Raw genomic sequence first — 23,643 nt, forward strand, 5'->3', positions numbered from 1 at the left:
GGGAATGGTTTGTTTGGACCCCTGCATGACGTGGTTTAATGCGTACACACTCCTGCCGACCCTGCTGCGCCGTTGTCAAGGGCAAGCTGTCTCATCAGTCGACAGGAACACACCACTGCTGGTTAAGGGAAATCAGCCTTTTTAAAAATACGTTTTTTCGTTGCGTTTCATCCATCAGTCATCGTTCCCTCTAACGTATAATAACCATCGCTCACCGAGACTAATCGTTTGTGGTTTTATTCCGTCTGTAAAAAGGTTTTCATGCATTTTAATTAGCAAGCATCCGTTAAAATAGCAAGTTTAATTGCTCAAGGTGACTGCATGCATACATTCTCAGCTTAGAGTGTTCTTTTGTGGTTTGTTGTTCTAAAGTGTGGTTTTGATAAAGGCGCAACCTCATGTGACACCAGGCGGTAAAACAAGGGAGCCATTCAATCACAAAAAAAAAACTGGTTACCAAAAACAGCTTTCAGTTTATTACGCCATAAAAAAAGTTAGTTTTGGAGGAAGCCAACAAATTCAAGACCATTAAAAGCAAAAGAAAATCATGGTAATCTTGACAGTGAAAATACATTGAAACGACAAGAGATGGACACAACAGAGCAGACATGAGCCGTGTGTGGGCTACCAGCCGCTGAAGTTGCCAAAGTTGGTTTTCCCCTTTGACTTCTTAGCCGTAGAGCCGCTGGTGGAAGGGCCGCTGGTGGAAGGGCCACTGTCGTCTGTGGCGGCTGGCCGCTTGCTGCTGCAGGAGAACAACACACAACGTGCACGTTCAAAATGCACGTTCCTGATAGATGGCAAAACTTTCGCTCCTATGTTAATGAACTGTTCACATCCTAAATACTTACTCCAGGTTTAACTTTTTTTTTCTTTTTTTTTTTTTTTTAAATACATTGAAATCTAAATGTCATTTATATATTTTATAACACTTTTTTCCCCGAAAGCTTATAAAAATAGAAACAAAAATGGTTGGTGAGATAGTCATGTGGGGATGTGTGGGCGTGGTTGGGGAGCAGTTATGAGCAAGGGACTGGGTTTGTTTTACTGTGATCCATCGAAAAAGAAACACTGCTTGTAATAAAACCCATGGAACAGTGAATCACAGCTGACAGTGACGTCCTCCACTGTGAAGCATGGATCGAGTGTTGAATCACTGCGCTGGCTCTGCTCCCAGATCCCCGGTCTAACCTTTAACAAGAGCCTCCATCTTGTGCCCACTCTCCAGCCAGGTCTACCCTACGACGGTATACTTTGACCTTGGTAGATAGACCCCAGCAGCAACAACCATTCCCAATGGGTTTCCATGGCGACCTTTGCCATTTCAGTTTCCCCGTTGGCTGGGGTTGTTTGTTAAAGTCGTCCCATCCTTCGGTCTCATAAACTATATAGAATCCACTCCGCCGGCCGTAAAAGGAAGAAAAATACATAAATTAGCCATGGCTACTGAACTAATATTAAAAATAGAAAAGAACACCTATCGGGAGTATTATGGGTTGGTTGTTGCCATGATGATAATACAGGGCAGAAGCTATTCTCACAGGGATCTTCCATTCAAGGTGCAGTGAGTAGGAATCAGTGGCATCTCACAGTGAGGCTGCAGATTCCAACCGGCTGATATCCCTTCCCTCACCTCCCCTCATCACTCCATTTTGAAAGACATAGGAAAAGCTATGGTGGCCTGTAAGGTGCCAGCAGGTACTTCCAAAATGTTAATTGGATTATAACCTATGAATACATACCAATGAATATCATATGCCAACGATAATAAATTCAACACACTACAAAATACACCCAATTTAAGTTAATAACAGAAACGTTGATCATACAATGTCTGTCAGTACGAGACAAAAGACAAAGACTAGCAGAAGACAAGAAGGCAAAACCAACTCAGGGTCGGGTTCGCTCCTCCATCAGATCATGACTACAGTGGCATTCTAAGTATCGCCATTAGCGCAGCAATTGGCCTTGGATGGATGCCACGTTACAGGACAATAAAAAAAAAATAGGGTTTCCGCCAAAAAATATAATTGACCCCAGACTAATGGTGTCGACTTCTCTGCAACTTTCCACGGATATAGAATTTATGTTGCAGACAATGCTTTTTTTTTCCTCGTAGCGGGTGGATGAAGAAGTCCTATCTTAGAACACACCTGAGGGTGACGGTTCCAGACGAACAAAAAATGGCAAAACTATGGCGTCCTGCGTAAGCCGAACGGACCCAAAAATAAGAGGTCAGAGAAGCCATGTTCAGGTAACCCCATAAGGGACTGTAAACACTTGACGTGGTCTGCCATTTAATGCGGCTGTCGATCACCACTGTCTGCCTGGGACAATAACTGCTAATGTAAGCCGCCCGCAGCCCGTAAAAAGGCTGCCTGAACACAATTAGGGCCCGACACTCTTCTTCATAACACTCTGCAAGGCTGTGCGGGCTGCCAAGAAATCATATCTGCTTGATGGATTAAAACCCAGCCAGTTTTAGCGATTTACCCGAATCTGTTGCAGTATCACAACAGAGAGAGCAATACACAGATAGCAGATAGCGGATACAATGTCAACCGTTTTACGGCCCCTGTAAGGAAATCAACGCCGTAATTGTCGTATTAACACATGGTGCATCTTCCCCCGCCATGTTTCCCACGAGCCGGTGACATGCATTCATTATAATCCAATTTCCCACATCACTGAAGTGAGACTGGGCAAGTGCTTCGTATCAGCTTTATCTTTGTATATATTAGACACATTCATTTTCAAACCCTTCAAAAAGCTTTCGAAATGACCTGCGGAAACCAAAGAAGAAAGTAGAAGGCCACTCTGTGATGACGCTCTTTAATACGCGGTGCACTTTAAGACATACACCAAGGGCAACCTGGAGCTTTCAGAATGATTTCTGGTTAAGGCCTTGTTAGGGGTGTGTGTGTGTGTGTGTGTGTGTGTGTGTGTGCGCTACACTTACGCGGGGGCAGGGTTGATGTACTTCCCGATGCCCTGTTTGAAGGTCTTGGGCGCCTGGTCCTCTTTGGCCTTCCTCTGGGCACCGCTGGTCTCCTGCCTCTCGTCCTCCTGCTTCTGGATCTCCTGCTGACGCTCGGCCGCGATCTGACACACACACACACACACACACACACACACACACACACACACACACACACACACACACACACACACACACACACACACACACACACACACACACACACACACACACACACACACACACACACACACACACGTTTCCAATAAAAATCTACAGAGTATGTGCTCTTCCACAACCTCAGCTATATATTGAACAGACAGGTTGTTGAAGGACATCGTGCCTCCCCTCCCCCCAATCACATGCAAACACACGACACACACACCTGTGCGTCCGCCTCCTCGTAAGGGTCCACAAACACACTGGCGGTCAGCAGTTTAATCTCAGACTGTGGATCAGAGAAAGAAAACACACGATAATGTAGATAAATACACATATTGAGATACACAGATAGACACATCAATATAAATAGACACACACACACACACAGTTTGGTCAGGTAAGTCTGAAGTGTAGCGGCAGAAACGTCCTCCGTGTCTCCCTCTCAAACTCATTCATTATTTAAACTCATCTGCCCACTAAATCCACTCTGCATCCGCATCCTGCTGAGAAGCATGCAGCATGCCTTACTCTACATAGGATACTAAAATAAGGTGCGTCTCACTATATGAAGACGTGAGACTTGAGATCTCCCTATAGATATACATCTACTCTCACTATCACAATGTTCATTTTAGGTAGTGTAGAGATGGTTTCTGTCCTTCTGTAGTGTTTCTGGACCCTGGTCTCTGCTGTAGATCAGTAGTGTTTCTGGTTTTGGGGCTAAGCATCATTAATGCTAGAGATAAATACACTTTTGAGTTTGAGTGTACACATCCACACACTTAGCATCACCCACTCCTGCACCGTCTCACCCATTCCCACACAGTCTCCCCTACTTATCACACACACACACACACACACACACACACACACACACACACACACACACACACACACACACACACACACAGTTTCTCCTGCAATAACGTACTCTCCCACCTGAATCAACGCGCTATTAAATTATAGCGCTCTTGCAACGACAATTATTTTAATGAGTACAAAATACTTTCGCTTGTTGAAAACAAAACTCGCCATTTCTGGAGGGAAATTAAAGCTGTGCAGCACTCAAAGTTGAACCCAAAAACTCTGTTCCTACCATGGACGCTGCTATCCTACCCTAGCAACGCCTGTCAGCATCATGGACATATTATAGGTCAGCATCCTCAAAATCATCTCTCCCGATAGACGAGCCCCTATCCTACCATTGGGTGCTAGGTGATAAAGGCCCACATAGCCGCCTCCTTTGTTTTAAACACCGTCCCGGTGAGTCCGTCAGCCTGCTAGAGTTTGGGGCCAAGCTGGCCACGAGGTGAATAAGGCCCAAAGAGCTTCTATAACCTTACCTTAGGCTTGTCGCTCTTTGGGTCGGCCTCCACGTTCTCCATGGCCGTGAGGGCCTCAAATCCTCCCACCACCCTGCACACACAGACACATAGACAGACAGACAGACAGACAGAGATTAAATCACGTAAGGACTTCCAGACAGCCATTCTAGAAAAGAAGCACGTAACCTCAGAGTGAAAAATGTATCCCACTTCCAATGGCTTTAAAGTAACCACTGGAGAGTGACTGCCGCCTCTGAAGGTCCTCTGATCTGGGACGGCTGCTTGTTCCTCGCTGCAGGCGCAAGATAAAAGGAGGCCGTGCTTTTGAGGGTGTATCGCCCAAACCTATTTAAAAAAAGGAGCTCAAGTCTCATTTGTGAGGACCCCAGTTTGTTTATTTATTTTATTATTTTTGTTGTTCTTTAGCTGAATGTCTGTTGCTGACGTCTGTTGCTTGTCCCTTAATTGTTCTTGTTGGAATTCTGTAGCTCTCTCTTATTTGTTGTTTCTCTGGATGTCTGCCCCTTATTTGCGTAAAACAAACACATTATGATTATTATTAGAGTATACTTTTACAATTCTGGGTAACTGCTTCTTCTTCAGGCTATTATTTTAGTGGATGTGAAAAGTGTGAGAGTGTGTGTGTGTTTATGTCGATACTTAAAGTGGCCCGAGGGGACCTTTTAAATCGCTCAAAAATAACCCTCCTTAATTAAAGCAGTTTGGATAATTGAAGGGATGAGGTGGAAACAACATCAACTCCAACAACACTCCAATAGTGGAGTACAAGCCGCGGCTGAAGGCAAAAGAGTAATGCAGTGAGAAGGAAAACCATTAACACCATCTTTTAGGTTTCACACATCCCCTCTGAACGTGTGTGCGCGCGCGTGCGTGTGTGCGTGCGTGCGCGCGCGTGCGTGTGCGTTTGTGTGTGGTGATGGCAAATAGGCAATTTCATAGATGCAAGAGGTGTGACTTTAAAGTTTGTCCGACTTCAGTAGCAGTCAACCCTGCCCTCATTCAAGCTTCTGCATTTCCTTTTGATTAGAAGGGTTTGGACTAACTTGTTTTCCATGTCAGTGGGTTACAGTTAATAAACATTGCCGTTTAAGGTCACGTGCCTTGTTGACCCATGTTGGTTCAAAACAAAGCTTCTTGTGGGAACTTTACGAAGAGATACAGATTCTGTTTCAGATTCCTGTTTCCAGCTATCATTTAGAACAAAGATGGAACCAAGATTGCTGCTAGGTGAATAAACACCATGACCTAAACCATAGACCAGGGGTACTCAAGTAGAAATGATGAGGGGCCACAAACATTTTTTTCAGTGACTCAAGGGGCCGGTCGTTATACGTGTGACTGAGGCCGATATATGCTCTGTTTTAGACGTAACGCGTAAGCACGTAAGATACATAACCCCCCCTTGCGCGGTAAAATATTACCCCTTACGTGCTTAAGTGCGTCGGCCAAAATTCCTGACTATGCGACTGAAACACTACGGCCCTACGCAGCTCGCAAAGACTGTGATTGGCCAGCTAACCACATCCTTTCAGGAGTCTCACATTTCTGGTTTTACAGCATAATAGCGCCATTTTTAAAAGGCTGTGACAGAAGCGAATGAAGAATTTTGAAGAAGGAGAAGAAGAAAACACAAGAACGAATTATGATAATTATAAATATAAACAAGCCAGCGATTTCCACTTCCACGCCCACAGATTCGTTCGTTGCTCCCCCTACTGTTCTGGCGGAGAATCCCCTTGCAACACGCGCAATCCTTAAGGAACCTTAAAGGAACCGTAAATCAAAACTTGTCTAAAACAAGGCCCTTGTGTAAATTACGTGCTTACGTCTCTGCGTCTAAAACGACCCTAAATCGGCCTTGACTGCTGCTGAGATGGACTGTCTGCCTCGAGTTTGGGAGGGCTGGAGCGGTCTGTGGGCTGGAGTACTATCTGTTTATCGTTGCAACCCCCAGCCTCGTATTGAGATCGCGGCGCGCGGTTTCAAAATAAGAGCGCCCAGCACGTTTTTTTTTTTTTTTTTTATAATTAAAAAAACTTTTCAAAACAGCTCGAGGGCCATTAATAGACATCCCGCGGGCCACAAAAGGCCCGCGGGCCGATACTTGAGTATGACTGCCATAGACTATAGTCTAGGTCTATAGACTATAGTCTAGGTCTTTGGTTTAGAATAGACTAGACCAACATTTCTGGAAGGTGAATAGGGCCCATTACCTAATGGATTGACCCATGATAGCTGCTCATTACTTTCAACCGTAACAACATATACGCTGTATTTTAAAAAGGTAGGTATCGTTCAAAAGGAAGACAGTGTTTGGTTTGAAGAGGAGAGACTTCAACTGTCCACATTAATAAGCCACAAGCACAGCGGAACATTCTATTAACGGCGGTGAAATGGCTTTTTAAACACCGCATTAAGGGCACCGCTGCAGTCCCGGATAATGTTCCCCCTGCTAAAGTCTTCAACTAAAGCATGCGGGGGAACTCGAGTGAAATACACATTTATCGAAAGTGTAAGTTTACCACGGGTGTAAAAGGTCATCCCTAATATGCTTTATAGAAGTCATCCACTTTCAAACCTCTAAGCTTAAAGACCCACTTGCTCTAGAGGGGCCAATAGAAAAACAAGACCAAAGTCAAGAGTTTGAAATTAACTTTGTGTCCACAAAAGGAAAACACTGGCACAATGTTGCTACAACAGAAGGCAGTGGTTATGGTGCATGTGACTGAGGCCTTTAAGTTGAAGGGTTATGTAATCTGGGACCCAGCAGGCCTCCTATGTTTAGCAGAACCTCTGGGGGAAGAGGGCCAGGAGCATCGGCCGAAAACCACCAAGTGAAAAGGAACACATACGCCTTGTTTTTGGTTTCACTTCGGAGATTTAAACCGCAAATAAACTCATTGGCTCGACTGGTTGAAGCTTTCCAAAGTGGATTTTAATAAGTTTGTTTCTACAGTAGCCAGTCTATACGCCACTCTTTATCGTTTACGTCTACGGGCCGAGTTTCGTTATCCAGTGATGTGACTGAAGAATCTTCAGTTGAAGAACCTTTCAGATTCAGTATTGCACTGCTGGTGTGTGTGTGTGTGTGTGTGTGTGTGTGTGTGTGTGTGTGTGTGTGTGTGTGTGTGTGTGTGTGTGTGTGTGTGTGTGTGTGTGTGTGTGTGTGTGTGTGTGTGTGTGTGTGTGTGTGTGTGTGTGTGTGTGTGCGCGCGCGCGCACGCGCGCGCAGTGAAAACTGCTGAAAACGAAGCCGGTATGAAACTGAAACTTTGATTCTGAATAAAGTTTAAATGATATCAAATGCTGTTTAGATATTATTGATATGTGTGTAGATTTGTAAAAATGGTTTGAACGAAGATAAACGGTTTGAAATTGATTTAGTAACATCTCTGCCGTCATCCTATTGACTCCCATGTTAAAAAAAATAATATCTATCGAATATCTTAAAAAGTATAAAATATTAAAGAAATCCGAAAAGAAGCCCGCGATTCCAAGCTATTCTGAACATTTTTTGAATGGAGTCTTTAGGTGAAACATTGAGGAAGGAGATAGGTCCCAAAGTTTGTAGAGAATAATAAAGAGGAAAGAAAGAATAAAACTGAAGAAGAAAAATAGTTGAGCGCTGCATGCAGCACTCACCTAATTATATGTGCCATTACCAAATTCGATATATAAATAACACATAATAATGATAAATAATCGTCCAGCTCGTTGTAGTTAATGTCTTCTGTCCTTTTACTCAGTTGTATTCACTCTTCAGGAGGTGTTAATGAGAAAAAAATAAATAATGGTAATTTCCATCCTTTTGTGCCGGAGTGGAAGAAGTAGTAGTGGTTGTGGTGGTGGTGGTTGTGGTGGGGGTGGTGGGGGACATGGTAGTAGGTGGCGGTGGCTGTTGCGGGCTAACTGTTTCCTGAGCCTTCTGTCCACCATGGCACAGTCTCAGCTGGCAGATGAAAACAATGACTCGTCTTATGCCACTAGCTGTTCAAACAGAGCCGCCATCTGGCCCGTACTACAGTGGAGCCGGGCTGCAGTGGTTACACCACATTATGTAACAATGCAAGTAACGGGGAGGGGGGGGTATTTACCTTCCAAATATGGTGTGCTTCCTGTCCAGGTAGGGGCAGGAGCGGAACGTGATGAAGCTGGGATAAGGAAAAAAAAAGAAAAAAAAAGGCAATATAGTGAGTAATAACTGTACAACATGCACAAACACAGAGCAAGGAATCACACATCAATGCTTTAAGTACCTGGCCAGCCATATCGAGTGTTGGGAGACTAGCTTTATGTATGCAGGAGTGTTAGGGGATCTGTCTGCCCATAGCTCTCGTTATTAGAAGATAGAAGAGATTGAGGAGATTGACGCTGGTTTTGTCAATGAGCCAATTAATCACCACTCTTCTCTGAACAACAGGGATTCGAGGTCTGAAGCAGGCTTTATAGTCACTGTGAAGTCAGCCCCAAACACAGCCTTTTGAGTCACCGTCGTGCAGCAATATTGGCGTGGATGCCCTGTTCGCTCCCTCTCCATGCAGAGTTTAACATTGTCAGAGATGCGTGACAAATCGCCGCACAAGCCCAGTGCGAAACGCGAGTGTCCTTTTTGCGTAATGCTTACCAGCTCCGTTAAGTTTACACAGTGAACGAAAAGATTTAGCATCGTGTTTGCAGCTCTCCTAATTTTTTTACCTCATTTAACCACATCAGTCCTATGCTGAGAATGCAGACGATGACTAGTGATTTATCCCAATACTCCCCCCTTCCCCTGTATCGCCCCATCATCATTTGCATCTGGACCTCCGCTCCCCCAACAGAGATCCTGCATGATATGATCCTGCGGTGGGCAGACGGTGACTCACAACTGGGATTTGTTGGTGTTGGGTCCGGAGTTGGCCATGCTCAGCACACCCCTGCCCGTGTGGGACAGGTTGGGGCGGAACTCGTCCTTGAAGGGCTTCCCCCAAAAGGACTCGCCTCCTGCAACACAAGAGAAAGGGAGAAAGAAAGAAAAGAGAACGGTTCAACAAATGACATGATATCGATCCTCCTTCCTTTCTTTTATGCCCAGCTAGTATTTAGATTCAAGAAGGCCGTTGGATGAGACGAGGCCCCAGATGACAGAGCCCTTGGTCACGGAACCGTGTGGAGGGACGCTCCAGCTGCCAATCAAACGACACCATTAAGGCTCGGTGCAGTCACACACGGCACACAGCGGGGCGGTAGGAAGGACAGAAAATATTTGGCTCCAACCGAGTTGTGTCCTACTGACCCATGTTATGCCAGATGGCGTGTGTGCTTGTGCGTGTGTGTGTGTGTGTGTGTGTGTGTCTGTGTGGAACCTCCTCAGCCAATCTACCTTTCAGGGGCTTTAAGCAGCAGTCACAGCCCGCCCCCATAGTGTCACCTCTGCATAATTAATCAACTTGTTGACCTTTTGCCGCAGTGGGGGTTGACCTAAAGTAAGTGGTTGTGAAGGTTGAGGTGTATGCGAGTGTGTGGCGTCGGTGGTAAACAGTCAACAATATTAAATAAACTGGTAGCCTTTTTGTTTCAAAGAAAACCTATGAAAATCAATAGTCATTTTCTCGAGAATTGAGGAACAGCGTGCAAACATGAACAGAGCATTTCCTCTGAGCAGCCTCACTCACTCTCAGTATTTGCGCCAGCAGCAGCTGGAAGACAACGCGCACAGCACAATGTAGCACCAATTACACAAGCAGCATGTCAGACACTATCCTCCTTCTGTACAACCTTGGGCCAAGTCTCAGACAAAACAGGGTCGGGCCGAACATAAGCAGTGAAGAGGCTGAGAGTGTAAACACCTATTCATCACCAAACAGAGCAAGGCGCTGCCATAAGCGGTTACTTCAGCAAGTGCATTTTAATAGTTTTTAAGAAGTGGCTGCTGTCCTTGGTTTAGGCAAGGCACTAGAGGCGAAGATTGGCAAGACAATTGACATGATTAACCGTTTTTAGCATGTTTGCGTATCTGCAGTTAGATTGAGATCCAAATCGGCTAATCTGGGAAATACAGGTTTGAGAAAAAACAACATCCATCCACACATGCATGCCTAAATAGCCAAATGAATCCACCTCAGGACAAGCGTGAGAAGGGGCTGACCTACCATGAGATCACATCTATGTGCACGCCAAATACTACAAATATTACACTTTGGTGATAGCTGAATTTACCGGTACATAATCACTGACCTTTCCCTGTCAAGGCAATGCAAACAACTGTCTGGGGGGGGAGTGTGTCCCGAACATCCCCCCTGTGGTTGTGTGTGGGTTGTCATGTGTCGCTTTGTGTATGCGTGTGTCGTTGTGCGTGTGCTGCTGTGTGCGCGTGTCTCTGTGTGAGCATACACACAATTCAGTCTAGCCGATTGAGACAAGTCTGCCCTCGAGGTCTGTTATTTCCTTGTGCGTTGCTGTACTCTTCACACACACACACACACACACACACACACACACACACACACACACACACACACACACACACACACACACACACACACACACACACACACACACACACACACACACACACCTGTTAGCCAGGGTGAGCCTGAGGCAGCTGACAACAGGGCAGAAAAGTGACGTCATCTTTAATAGCGGGTGGGAGGTTATGCGCTCCAAATTGAGCAGATGCTGGTGCAAAACTATTGCAATAAATCTTTTTTTTAAACATTAATTGGATGGAATAGAATATTTTTGGCTCACAGATATCCTTCTCCTCGGGCCTGGTTCCAGACCCGGAGAACAGCTACACCTTTTCTCTCTGCATAACAGGTTTTGTCAAAAAGTTGTTTTTGCCTCTGCTTTGCGGACAACTCAACCCTCTTACCTCAGCACTGTCTCTTTCGTTGTGTGTCTGTGTGTGTGTGTGTGTGTGTCTGTGTGTCTGTGTGTCTGTGTGTGTGCATGTTGCATCTCTGTCTGGCGCTTTTATGCTCCCTAGTGCCTTCAGAGCTTATATTTAGCAACACGCTCGTACCTAGAGTTGCCGGGCTATTGACACAAAGTAACCCAAAAGAGGTCAATAAATAATTTAATGTTACGGTGCTATGAGGGGGGGGGGGGGGGGGGGGGCTGCTGGAACTTTCTTACCTGTGCCGGTTCCTGTGGGATCCCCTCCTTGAATCTGGAATATAAAATAAAAGGAAAAAGAAAATAGGAAACTTGGTTATGATTCTGCCTGCATTACAACAAAGCCTGATTCTGTGGTGAGGTTTGGGAATCATGGAGCCCACTTATCTGTAGCAATAGACACAAACGCACAATACAGTGAGGTGTGCAAAACACCCGAGTTTGTGTGAATCATGACACTTTAAATGTCTCTTTAACACAGCGCTGGGTTCCCTATTCTAACGTCGCATCAGGCAGGCGAGGATCTACTCAGTCTGGACTCCTGCCCGTTTACTTTGTCAATCAGATAATGCAGGCGACTACATTCATCAGCTCACCTGCATTGCATCTTGTCCATCTCATATCTGTAAAAAGCCCATCTCTCTTATTTTCATATTACATATAAACTCTGCCCATAGATTTGATTGCAATAGAATCAAATTCAGGCAAAAGAAAATAGGATGGAATGAATGCTAAATTAATTGGATCCCACATCTTCAGCATTCACATGCCCACAGATAGAGCAGATTTTGTTTTTGCAGAAGGCAGCCTGTGCACGTAAACACGGGCACCGCCTGCCAATCTGAGAGGTTAGCGGGCTGCAGGGCTTCCAGGTTTTCACAGTAACATTGTTTAGTTCCTAGAAGTCAATCTGGAGCCGCCACAGCCCTCGTAAGGTTCTGATAAACTGCTTTTATGGCTGTGCAGCACCCCCCCCCCCCCCCCACGTCTCTTCTCATAAAGAAACAGATTTTTACTACGCACCGTGCTGAGACTCTGTCTTCATAGTGGCCTGCTTTTGTATGTTGGGAGGAACAAGAACTACGGCGGCGGCCATAAAGAGAGCTTTTTACAGCTTGCCACAATCAATGAAAACCGGGCAAACCGAGAAATAAACAATGCCCTTCTTAAAACTCAAATGAAGGGGTACCGGTCCAAAGGAACATAGAGTACCGGAGAAAACAGGACTCCTCTGTTAAAACGAAGTGTGCCCAAGCGTAATGCGTGTCCCTGGGTTACCCTGAACCTAACCATCTCAAGTTAAATGCCCAAACCGAAGCACTTTAGAGTCACACCTCCAGGATGCCATCAGGGGCAGGACTTGGCCCCCCAGTGAAAGCCACAGCCCTTTAAGTGATGGTTAACATGGTTGATGGAGGCCCACCAGTTAAAATACAGAAATGTTATTGTGGGGTAAGTGAGGTAAAGGCCTAGGTTTGAGATTGTGCAGGAACCATACATTTGTCGGCCGTACTGAAATGTGCGAAGGACCCGGTGACTTGTACGGGAATGACATCTAGTCCAGGAAAGCCAATGAGCGACCCAAGCAGCCAAGGATAATCTGACGTCTTTACCATGAAGTTCCTGATGGATCTGTGGAAAACGGTGCCGTCGTAGTAGCCTTTTTTACACAGACGGGTGAAGTTCTCCCCAGCTTTTGGAACCTACGAGAAAGAAGAGACATTGACAATTAAAACACCGAATAATAAAAATAGTTGGCGAACATGGGGACAATGACAGAGTGTTTAAAAAAACGCATGTAGTATATCTGATTAAACTCTGAATTTAAGTAATTTGAGTATTTTTTTGCGTCAACAGGACCCAAAGTAGAACCAAAGGCTTTTCTTCAACGACATGACGAGCCTGCAAGTCGCTCACATTAAAAAATAACCTGGTCCAAGCAAAAACATTGACCCAATAACCACAGCTGAACACTTCACCGACACCAACGTCGACGGGAGTGACAGCGGGCAAAGACCGGAGCATCATAAAGCTTTCGCTTCACCGCTACATTATGCGGCACTGCAAGACAGCAGTGATTCAGAGTGCATGTGACAGGTCAAACAACACTCATTCATTTATAAAGAGCCGGCCAGAAATAGCACAGCGATCTTGAGTGAAGCCTGCTGGGGCAACCTCCGACGCAGACGGGGCTATGGTTAGTCTGGGCGCCGAAGCTTCTGCTCTTGTTATTCTGATTTAACAGCCAATAGAAACACAGCACCCAGCACTTAGTTACAGGGGTAAACATTCAGTGCTAGATTATGCACGTCTTCCCAGGGTGCAAAACCCCCTTGGAATGCATGAAAACAAAAAGAGACGCACGTCATGCATTGAAATACATATTTTTACAGATGGTCTATATTTAGAGTCTCTGTAAAAAAGTTATTTTTACCCTTATTTTAAATGTTTTAATATGAGGTTTCCGGGAGGAGTGATGTAACATTTGGTGGCAGAATGGCAGTTGGGATTAGCACTATGAATAACCACAGTTAGGATAAACTGACAATTTTGAGAGTCAGGTCCCTTAGTTAAGATTTGAAGAATTTCCAATAGTACCAAAACCAAAGAACCAAATGCATACCGAATCGACCCAATCTAATGCAATCGGTAACAGTCTGAATATAAAATGTTTATATTGACAATGTCCGTCAGAACGTTGACATGCACACCTTATATGGATTAAGGCTAAAACACCCTAGGTCATGCTCATCATGTTTGTCAAAGCAGTCATTTTAGGTCCGAAATGCTCCACCCCACACTCCCCTTGTTTATATTTTTCATGATCAGACCGTTTGGTTACCTGTCACTTATCTATTACAGCCAACAATTCAAATGACCCAACTTAATTAAGATCATCTTATTCCCGTGTATGACCAACACACCGATTTTTCATGTGTTCTACAAGTTGTTGATTTCATGTTGATCCATACGTGGCTTAAAGTGTATAATCGGTCTCCTTCAATCCCCTGTCCATGCAGCAGACGGCAGAGCAGGAGGGGAGCCTGTTGTTCTCACCTTGTCACAGTACAGCTCCAGATTGATGTCCCCTTTGTTGGTGTGGAGGCGAACGTAGCCCTTCTTCTTCACGTACTTGTAGCGCACGGTGTCGTCGGCGATGGCGTCTACGTCGGGGGACAAAGGTTGGGTTGATTAGGCTCGAGTGCACGGTGAGGTGCGTGGTGATGGTCGGGGGGGTTCGGGCTGCCCACCTGCTTCGTGTACGGTGGCAGGTGCCATGGCTGTGGAGGTGAAGGAGGCCGACACTCTGCCTGTGGAGTAGTGAGCCTGGAGAAACACGGGCAGCAGAAACACCACTCTTGTTAATAAGGCCATCCTGTTTTTCCCCTGATGTCGATTGTATTACGTCATTGTTTTTTAATAACTCGTCAAGGCACTTGATAATGAAATATGCTGCACAAACATTGTATTCTTCAAGCGTTCTTAGGCAAGTCATTTTTGCATCTTCAACTCTTATCATGTATATAGACATTTGTATACTTTCTGACTCCATTTGTATACATTTGTTTTCTACTTCTGTCTTGTGCGGGCTGTTGTGTCACATACATCTACTGTTTGGGATAGATAAAGGACGATTTTATCCTACACCCCTCTTTTGACTTGTAAGGAGTCTGTGTTCAGAATGAATACACATCAATTAGGCTAGTATTTACAGTGTACACGTTTCGGATGCATAGCCAGGTGAGCAGGGAGGGGTTTAGCCCCTCGCCTAAGGATGCTATCAGGCAGACACACTGGACTAAATTAAGTCAGTTTAGTTCCAAGGAGCAAATTTCATATTATTCTGAGAATGTGAGAATGTGCATTTCTGATGCTAGACGCAGATGCCGTCTTTTAATCAAAATCAGTTTTTCTCACTGAAAAAAAAAACGGTTGACAGAAAAGGTATTAACAGTCAAATAAAAACGGTGTTACAGCGTCTTGTGAATTGAACTGAGGAAAGCTTCAGGAGTGTTCATTACATTACAGTATGTTTGTTTTTTCAGCAGCAAAGGTACTGGCCCTTTCCATGTCCTAAAGCAATTGCCTAATGACCCATCACGCTTTTTCCCTGCCAAATTTTCCGACGCTTCCTCACTGACTGGTGGCAGGTAATTATAACGGACTCTCCTTGCCACTATTGCCTGTAGCCGGTCTGTACTGTGGTCAAGTTCAGTTCAGCTTTGTACACTTTAAATAAACGCTTCCTACCTACCACCAAGAGGACGAGTGCTGCTCACTGCTGCCCTCTCTGAACCCAGGGAAGTGTCAACTCGACAGGCATTCCTCTAGGCTCCTCCGATCGACCCAGCGTTAAGCACTTAACTGGTTCTAACGCGCGGAACAACAAGCATTAACAAGGAGAAGATGACGGTGAGTCAACAGAGCTCTCCGTGCAGAAAAATCATTCTGACAAGTTCAATGGAACACAGGGAAGGCTCTGAAGGAGTGCTGACTCCTAAAATGGCAGTCTTGGAGGGAGGAATCCCATGCCTGTTTTCAATTGCATATGATGTCAGCTAGCTTTACCCCAAGCGGTACCACTGCTCTCTGATCGCGTGTAAGATTATGCAACTGATAACAAAACTGTGATATTTTGTATGTACGGGGGGGTGGGGGTGGGAGAGAACCATAGCCCCTGATTCTCCCCCACAACAGCCCCGTCTGAACATTTGTTCTGCTCTAGTTCGTGTGAAGGAGCAGTTTACCTTGTTCGCTCCGTCTGACCTACATTTCTCGCTCTCTAAGAGGCTGTCAGACCGCCACCTCGCCCTGAACTCCAGCGACGCCAACCCAGCGCCAGATCAAGTACAGGAAAGCTACTTTGCACGGCCTCAAAGTGTCCAAACAAGTCAAGTGTCGAGAAGGACCCAAGAGTAGCGGAAATAAAAACTTTGGTAATAAAAAAAAACACACATATACAAGTCTCAGACATCATCATCTTAATTCCTTGCACTTATTCATTTCTGCATCCATTTTTTAATCCAGTCCCAGAGCATAAAATCAGAACTAGTACACGTTGTTAGAGTGCAGAATTTAGGGTTTTTACAGAGCTCATTAATAAAAGGTCACTGCATCGTTTGCCATTCATGCTTTGTTAATGTGTTGTTGCGCATACTAGGTAACCTGACTAGCTTTACCAGTGCTACTAGTTGTGAACCAGAAGTATTGACAGTCTAACTTGCAACGTTTGCTTGCCGTTTCTTCTGTTCAGAGTAGCGTTTTGTTGGTACAATGCATCGTAACGGGCATTATATTATTTTATGTAGAAAAGGTATCAGGCAGAACAAATAGCTTGTTCTGCCCAAGCTATTTCTCATGTTTGTTGAATGTCCCACACTGAGGAAGATTTTTGAACAGTATTTGTGGTGTATAGAGCGCCACCTTCTGTCCAGCTACAATAAAATGCTTTCCATTGAAATACAGGATGTTACATACAAATAAGCAATGACATAATAGCTCACTTGTTGGGTAACTAACTCCTAGATCCTTAAATATATTATTCAGAACAAATAGGATTTGCTTATCTGTCTTTATAAAGATAAAGCTCATTTTTTGAAGACAGTAAGCCCACTTCACAAACTTATCCAACCAACACATTTCTTAAACTTATTTATCCATACTTTTGAAGAGCTTTTTGAGCCTTATGGAGAGGGCAGTCAAGAGAGAATGGAAAATAGGTTAGAAAAGAGTCAGACTGACCCTACTAACTATTGCCTACACAGTAAGCGCAATAGTATTTGTTTAAACCAAAAAACCCATGTTTAGGTTTAGAAACGAGTTGGCTGGCTTACGTTCCGAAAACCCAACATATCGCCCGCCGCTTTGATCGACGCTCATCATGCGTAGACCGCCTAACCCCCATTGGTCCACTGCTTCACACTAGGGCTTTGACTCCGAACTTCGTTATTCGAAAATCAAAAAATAGATCAAAATTCAAACGAATATTAGGCAGCTCTTAATATTCAAACCTGTTATGGGCAGGCCAAGAGGGAGAGACGTCGGAGAACCCGACGCAGTCTATTCATAATATTGTAATGACCACGGAAGAGGCAGTGAATGAAGTATTGATTAGACAGCGATTTATTAGAAACCTAATAAACCGTTGGAACACGCAAGACCGGTAACCATAGCAACGCGGTAAACAAACCTCGCAAAGCCCAATCCAGGTCTTACTGAAGGCAGACATTAATGGTCAAATATTATTAATAAATATTCTAATATATTCGAATATTAATATTAATCAACAAACAAACGTCGAAGAGGATTTTTGGGCAAAAGTCAAAGCCCTACTTCACACAGAGGTCACAGACTGGGATGAAACGGGCTGTTTTACCGCGTTGAGCTTGTCTGTCTTCTTGACGGTGGGCTCCTTCATGGTGGCGGCCAGCAGCGTGTCCCCCTTGTAGTCCCTGTAGAGCTCGGCCAGAGTCTCCCGGGTCTCCAGGTTGGTGCTGTTCAGGTGGTAGCCTGGGTCCAGCTTGGCCTTCTCCTCATCTAGACAGAGCCGGGACGAGGGGGACTTTTGAATGACCGGACAAACTTTTTTTTTTCTTTTCTTTTTTTAAGCTAACAAAGTATTAGACTTCAGTTAGAGATGGATGGACTTGGGTTAGGGTACTTTTGGTTACGAATTCTTATCTATAAATCAAGATCTATTATAGTGCACTCTGCCCACTAGGTGGTGCCGCAGAGATACTTTTTATTGCATGCTTTGATTTGATGATGAGCCTAACTTGAGAACAAACAAATGAGTTAAAGCGTTTGCTTGATCAATTATTAAATGTGAATGCCAATTATCTTTTTTAACAAATGCAAACACATAGACACATACCCAGGTCGATGTCAACCTTTAAGGACAAGAGTCATTGACGCATTGAAATGTGCAGTCTGCATTCAAGGGACTATGATAAATAGCTCAGCCAATGCAGTTGAGGCAGGTGCAGAGTTCTTTGTCATAGTCCCTTGAACACGGACACATCTCAATACACACCAATAGATAATCCACTAATGTTATGTGTGTCAAAAGAGATGGAGGGTTGGCATGGCAACTGGAGGGCACCTACCCGGGTCCAACACCTTGAGGTTATTCTTCACATGGAAGAAGTCGGACACGTTGAATTTATCCAAATGGGTGGGATCCTATGGGAGAGACACGCATTCATCTACAGTCAGATAAGCAGGCCCTTCTGCAGGTCAGCAATATAAATGGTGGACATATTCCACATGAATGCAGGATGTGATCCACAACACACCTGTAACGTGATCAGGTCTTTTCTGGTGAAGGGCTCGTCAGTGAGGAGATCTCTGTAGCTCTTGGTCTTGATGTTGAGCTGTTCCACCGCCTAAAGGGCAAACACACAGCCCCAATAACGTTCAGAGATATGTATAAACAATACAGTGGTGTTTGAACCGTTGCCTGAACCGTTTGTCAATGGTTCAAGCAACAAAACATCAACAGTTTGTTCCAGGATTGAAATGGGATGTCACTGAAGTGGGTTAATGTTGAAGTCAACCTCAGCTCTCGGAATTCAGTGTTAAAGGGCTGCCAGATCTTCAATGTCTCAAATACAATTCTTCACATCTTTCTGGGGATTAATATTCAACCTGCTTGCTAAGCAGTGGACCAGTCACAGAAATAAAAAATAGATTTGTTGATATGACCCAAGAAGTTCCAAAAAATAGGTGTCCTTGAGTCTTTGATTTTACACTGATGAAGTTTAGCCAGGGAGACAGAGTTTAGCCTTTTTCCATTGGCTCTCTTCCTGCATTGTTTCTTAACATCCTGAATTTGTTATTCCACCATGGCAGAAGATGGTTTCAGCTTTTTATAGCTGAAAAAGGAGCTATAGAATGTAAACCAGTAGTTCAAAAGCTGTTAAAAACCCTGATAAGCTCCTCTACCGGCCTTGCTGTTCACAGGTATTAAAAATATGTTTGGGGCAGTAAAAAGCTGATGTATTTAGGGAGCAGGTGTGAAACAGGATGGTGGGTTTTAGAGAGAGAGAGGAGTCGCACCTGGCAGAGCCCTGAGTTGGGATCAGAAAATGATTGGCCAAATGATTCTTCAAGATAAAATTAAGGCTCTCAAAAAAAAAAAAGGCTAATTAGGGAAAGAGCGACTGGAGAACAACCAAGATCATTTCTGTGTAATACTGCCAGGCCACCCCCTCAGCCTCTCATTCTTGGCTGATGGAGAAATGAATGTTCTGGGGGGGGGGGATGACTCAATGGCAGGGGCACATTCATCAGAATTAATCCAAGACTCGTTGACGATGAAAAAATAAATATTGTGGGTGATGATCAAATCCTGGCAGATAAAAGACTCATTGGCAAATTATATTGCATTGAGTAAACAGAGAAGAGCCAATTCAAGAGCAGGGACTGAAGAACTCGTTTTAACTGATGAGATTCCTTCGGTAGAAGAGATCATGGTGGGTAGGTTCGGTTCTCGCACCCTGTCTTTCAGTGATCCTAACAGGAACAAATTAATGAGGGAGAGAAGCCAAACCAGCACAAGCAGGATCTGCATTGTCTGGGGCAGGTCTTTGAGATCCAGAGCCAGGATGGTGAGAAGGGAGTTATTGGGGAAAGGATCAATTAATGCCATAAGCAATTAGGTCAATACAATTAAATATAAATGTAAATGTTCCTTTTCCTGTTAGGATGCAGCCCACTGTATGTAAACAGGCCCCACTTGGCGCAGAAGGAATCATAATGACTGATAAAACCCAGTCATGCTGCTGAAGGAGATCCTTGATGAGCTGCTCAACGGATTGCGAGTCACGTTTTGGCTCAGCAACCTACGCTGTCGGGGCCATTAGTGGAGTTGTTGTGCTCCATAGAGTGGGTACAAGTCTTAGTGCTCCGTGTGGGGTGGAATGAATCAGGAGGGAAGAACGGCCAGGAGCTTCCAGTGGAAACGGGTATCTCATGTAGAGCCAGGGAGTATTGAGTCGTAGGTCTGTATTTTCAGCACAAAGTATATTCACTCACCTCATTGGAGAACACATTGCCGGTGACCTTGTTGGTAACAATGTGAGAGTTGTTGGTGAAGATATTGAACAGCACTGGACAATGGTACTTCCCTGAAGCAGAAGGAAGGAGAAATGTTAAGATACACGTTTTATATATTTATCGTTGTATGTGGTCAGCTGTACAAAGTGGTAGCACTAGAACGGACACACACGCACACAAACACGTACACACACTCTGCGATGTCTGGATCAATCAAGGTCAGCTTCTGTCTCAGGTGTGGCTCGACGACAACCCTGCTTCTGTATTTGCTTCCATGTTTCGTTGCATGATAATTCTGTTAAAGTCTCCTGCTAACCAACAGTTATGTGCTTAATCAGACGTTTTCTTAGGAAAAACTGTCTTTTCTTTCAGCAGGGCGGTTTCGGTGTGAAGACGACGTTTGAGATGCGATGGTTTCATGGAATCCTTTCTAAGAGAATCTTCAAATACCACCTGTGCTCAGTTCAATGTCACAGTTTTCTTACAGTTCAGCTCGAAAAAAATTCTGCTCCTGTCCGCACTTCTCTTTCAAATAGTTCCCGGTTTGATCATAATAATATTTTTTGCTGGCAGTTTAGCCTGTAATCGTTGACGTTAGAGAGCGCTACAACCCAACTATGAAACAGTTCGATATTGAAACAAAATATTACAGGAATGGCACATCTTATTTTACGTTACTCATGGTTAATGTATTTCCATTCATAGTATTATTATGTGTAAAATAAATCCTCTGTGTACCACCAAATAGTGCAATGCGTACCAGCAGTGGTACGCGACTACGCGTACCAAGATACCACTGTTTGAAGACCAATTATCTATACTATATCACACAGTATGTTGGATTGAGTGAGACAGATGCATGAATAAACACTAACCATCAGCGTTCTTTGCGAAGGTTAGTTTGATGAGGGACTTTACTTCCAGCTTCTGCAGAAGAAAAAAAAAAATTGAAGTTGTTGACATTTTAGTGAAACAAAGTTTCTTTGTCTTTTAGCAAGAAATAATGGTGATAAAATAGTATAAGGACAAGGAGGCCTTTACAGACAGTTAAATCATGTCTCCATGTGCTTGCTTACCTCTCCTGAGATGGGGTTGGTGCCGTACCTCTTTATCCAAGGGATAATGCTCCTAAACACAGGGTATGAATGAATCGCATTCCCTTCTCCTTATCCCAAACTTCAAAAAAACGAGTCCTTTGAACTACAACAACGGATTGATGTCCAATGTTTTATGTATTAGGTTATTTTATCTGAAACTGTCCAATGCCATCTTCCCTTTCCTGATATTGCCTTTATCATTCCAAATCTACACCAAAACGAATATAGCATGTTAAGTTAATATCGTATTATTTTTAAAATCATATTATGTTCTCCACTTTCAGACTCACAAGTAAGAGGCAAAGTAATACTTACAGTAGGTCAAAGACCACTCCTTCCTCGGTACAAACTGGATACTCAAATGGTTGGAGGGACAAGCTTAAGGATTGAGGAAACAGTGTTCAAGAGTGTCAACAATGGATAAGGTTTTTTCTATTTGAGATTAATAAACAACCCAAGTTGTAAAGCCTCTAAAATGTATGACTTGGTTAGTGTGCATAAGGTGCATAGTACATATGTAGACCTCAATACGTATACAAGATGAAACGTACACATCTTATAATTATGTGTGTGAGACTTGAAGATTTAGGTGTACTTGAAATGCATAAGTCAATGGGAACCGTACAATACCATACCTGCAGTGGTCGAATGGGAGTCGTCTAAAATCCGCCTGGGGAATTTCTTTGATGAAAAGAACAAAATCATAATTTCTCTGCTTGATGCCTAATTCTCTATATCAAACAGGTATTATTATAAGAGTACTTCTCAGAAATAATAATTGGCATGTCATGTTTGAATAATAAAAATGAATACGAGAATAAAACACACCTGCGCGCTTTCCTCCATAGAAATTTGTGTACTCCGAAGAGGTTATATACCTAGAACACCATCAAAGAAATTATCAAGAAGATCAAAATGATTGACATGGTTAGCATTTTTGTTCCTTTTTTTTTTTATCATCGATAGTGACTCATTTTAAATGTTAAATAATAAAAGCTCTATTAGTAGTTCAGGGGGATTTCCAACCCCCATTAGGCAGCAGCCTCGAGTGTATATCTTAGGAGGAGAGACCAGATTATGAAAGGTTAAAAGTAGGTAGATGCTGCAGCACCCAAGATTGATAAAGACCTAACATCAGGTATTTGTTTTGTATGCTTCTCGGATACAAATTAACCCGTTACTGAACGTGAAAAATATGGTCACAGTTCTGTGCGCTTTTAAAGATGCATAATGGTTCAAATGTTACGATTTGTACAAGCAATAGCTTTAAGCCTTCATTCAATGTGTCCAATGTGTTGAACATTGATTGTCTTATATGACCATCTTGGCACAACACAGTCAAGCTTCAATATTTCAACCCCTACTTTTGCAACCCATCGTTTGTAAAATAACTTTTGTCACGCCTGGGAAAAGAAAGAGTCAAACTAATGTGCTCTATTGCTTTAGTTTGCCACTTCAGGAAGCCGTCATTACGACCTATTGGTCGAAATTCTCTCCAAGGAGTGCCCTATTATTAAACCCAACGGCATGAAGATATAAAGGAGAAGACCCCAGCTGTCTGTAGGGGTGCAATATTGGTGAGGATATCACCATCAAATACACACATAATAATTGTAGGGCACTCAAGGGGAAATGCGACTTGAGGTGCCAACGTCCTCGTTAGTCGCTTGCGGCTAACTTTAGGCTAGTGCTATGGCTCTAGCCTAAAGAAAAATGTGCCTAAATCAAGTCAAACTCGTATAATTCATTAACTAAATGGGAAATACACCCAAAATAGCCACCAGATGGGTATCCCATACACCTGCTCAAAGGTTGGGGGACTTAAGCACTTCATATTGAAACATAAGGTCTTGTCTATGTTAGCATATGAGAGATCTGACAAAAACACTTCAATATTATTATTACGGTTCCTTCATTCCTTACTTACATTTTATCTTTCTGATGTTGGCGTTTCCCCATTTTGACACTCTGTAGTTAGACCCCAACTACGTCCTTTTTGTTGTTATAAACTTTCGATAATGACTATGAACTGTATGCAGTGTTTATATTCTGGTACGCGTCGCGCGTCGCGATAAGATGACTTCTTCGTGTGTTTTTTCAGGACTCCTTCTTCTTCTTCTTCCCTTAA

The 23,643-nt window shown here is 43.7% G+C and overlaps 1 protein-coding gene across 2 annotated transcripts; it reads right to left on the reverse strand.

The window, feature by feature from the left end:
• Positions 1-453: 453 nt before the first annotated feature.
• LOC130384397 (RING-type E3 ubiquitin-protein ligase PPIL2-like) lies at positions 454-23,596 on the reverse strand. 2 transcript variants are annotated; one of them, XM_056592544.1, is made up of 20 exons: positions 23,443-23,596; positions 22,344-22,393; positions 22,151-22,196; positions 21,831-21,893; positions 21,495-21,546; positions 21,294-21,345; positions 20,398-20,489; positions 18,657-18,746; positions 18,468-18,543; positions 17,738-17,898; positions 14,613-14,688; positions 14,419-14,525; positions 12,975-13,064; positions 11,602-11,635; positions 9,351-9,468; positions 8,580-8,636; positions 4,483-4,555; positions 3,363-3,425; positions 2,960-3,102; positions 454-745 (listed from the first exon to the last, which is right to left on the reverse strand). In XM_056592544.1, the coding sequence occupies exons 1-20, from the start codon at positions 23,472-23,474 to the stop codon at positions 625-627; spliced, it is 1,596 nt and encodes a 531-aa protein (XP_056448519.1). In that variant the 5' UTR covers positions 23,475-23,596; the 3' UTR covers positions 454-624. The 2 variants fall into 2 exon arrangements, with proteins under 2 accessions (XP_056448519.1, XP_056448520.1); XM_056592545.1 differs by having other exon boundaries at positions 454-742; positions 23,443-23,590.
• Between the last annotated feature and the right edge of the window lie 47 nt (positions 23,597-23,643).

The sequence above is a fragment of the Gadus chalcogrammus genome, chromosome 6 (assembly GCF_026213295.1).
Source record: "Gadus chalcogrammus isolate NIFS_2021 chromosome 6, NIFS_Gcha_1.0, whole genome shotgun sequence".
Classification (NCBI taxonomy): domain Eukaryota; kingdom Metazoa; phylum Chordata; class Actinopteri; order Gadiformes; family Gadidae; genus Gadus; species Gadus chalcogrammus.

What these genes read in the sequence shown, in the direction of transcription:
- LOC130384397 (XM_056592544.1), bottom strand. Translation starts at nt 23,474, where the DNA reads ATGGGGAAACGCCAACATCAGAAAGATAAAAT. An exon ending in TGGAGCTGTACTGTGACAAG is followed by an intron (nt 13,065 to 14,418) that starts GTGAGAACAACA and finishes TCTTTCTCGTAG; the next exon opens with GTTCCAAAAGCTGGGGAGAA. An exon ending in TACATCAACCCTGCCCCCGC is followed by an intron (nt 746 to 2,959) that starts GTAAGTGTAGCG and finishes GTTCTCCTGCAG; the next exon opens with CAGCAAGCGGCCAGCCGCCA.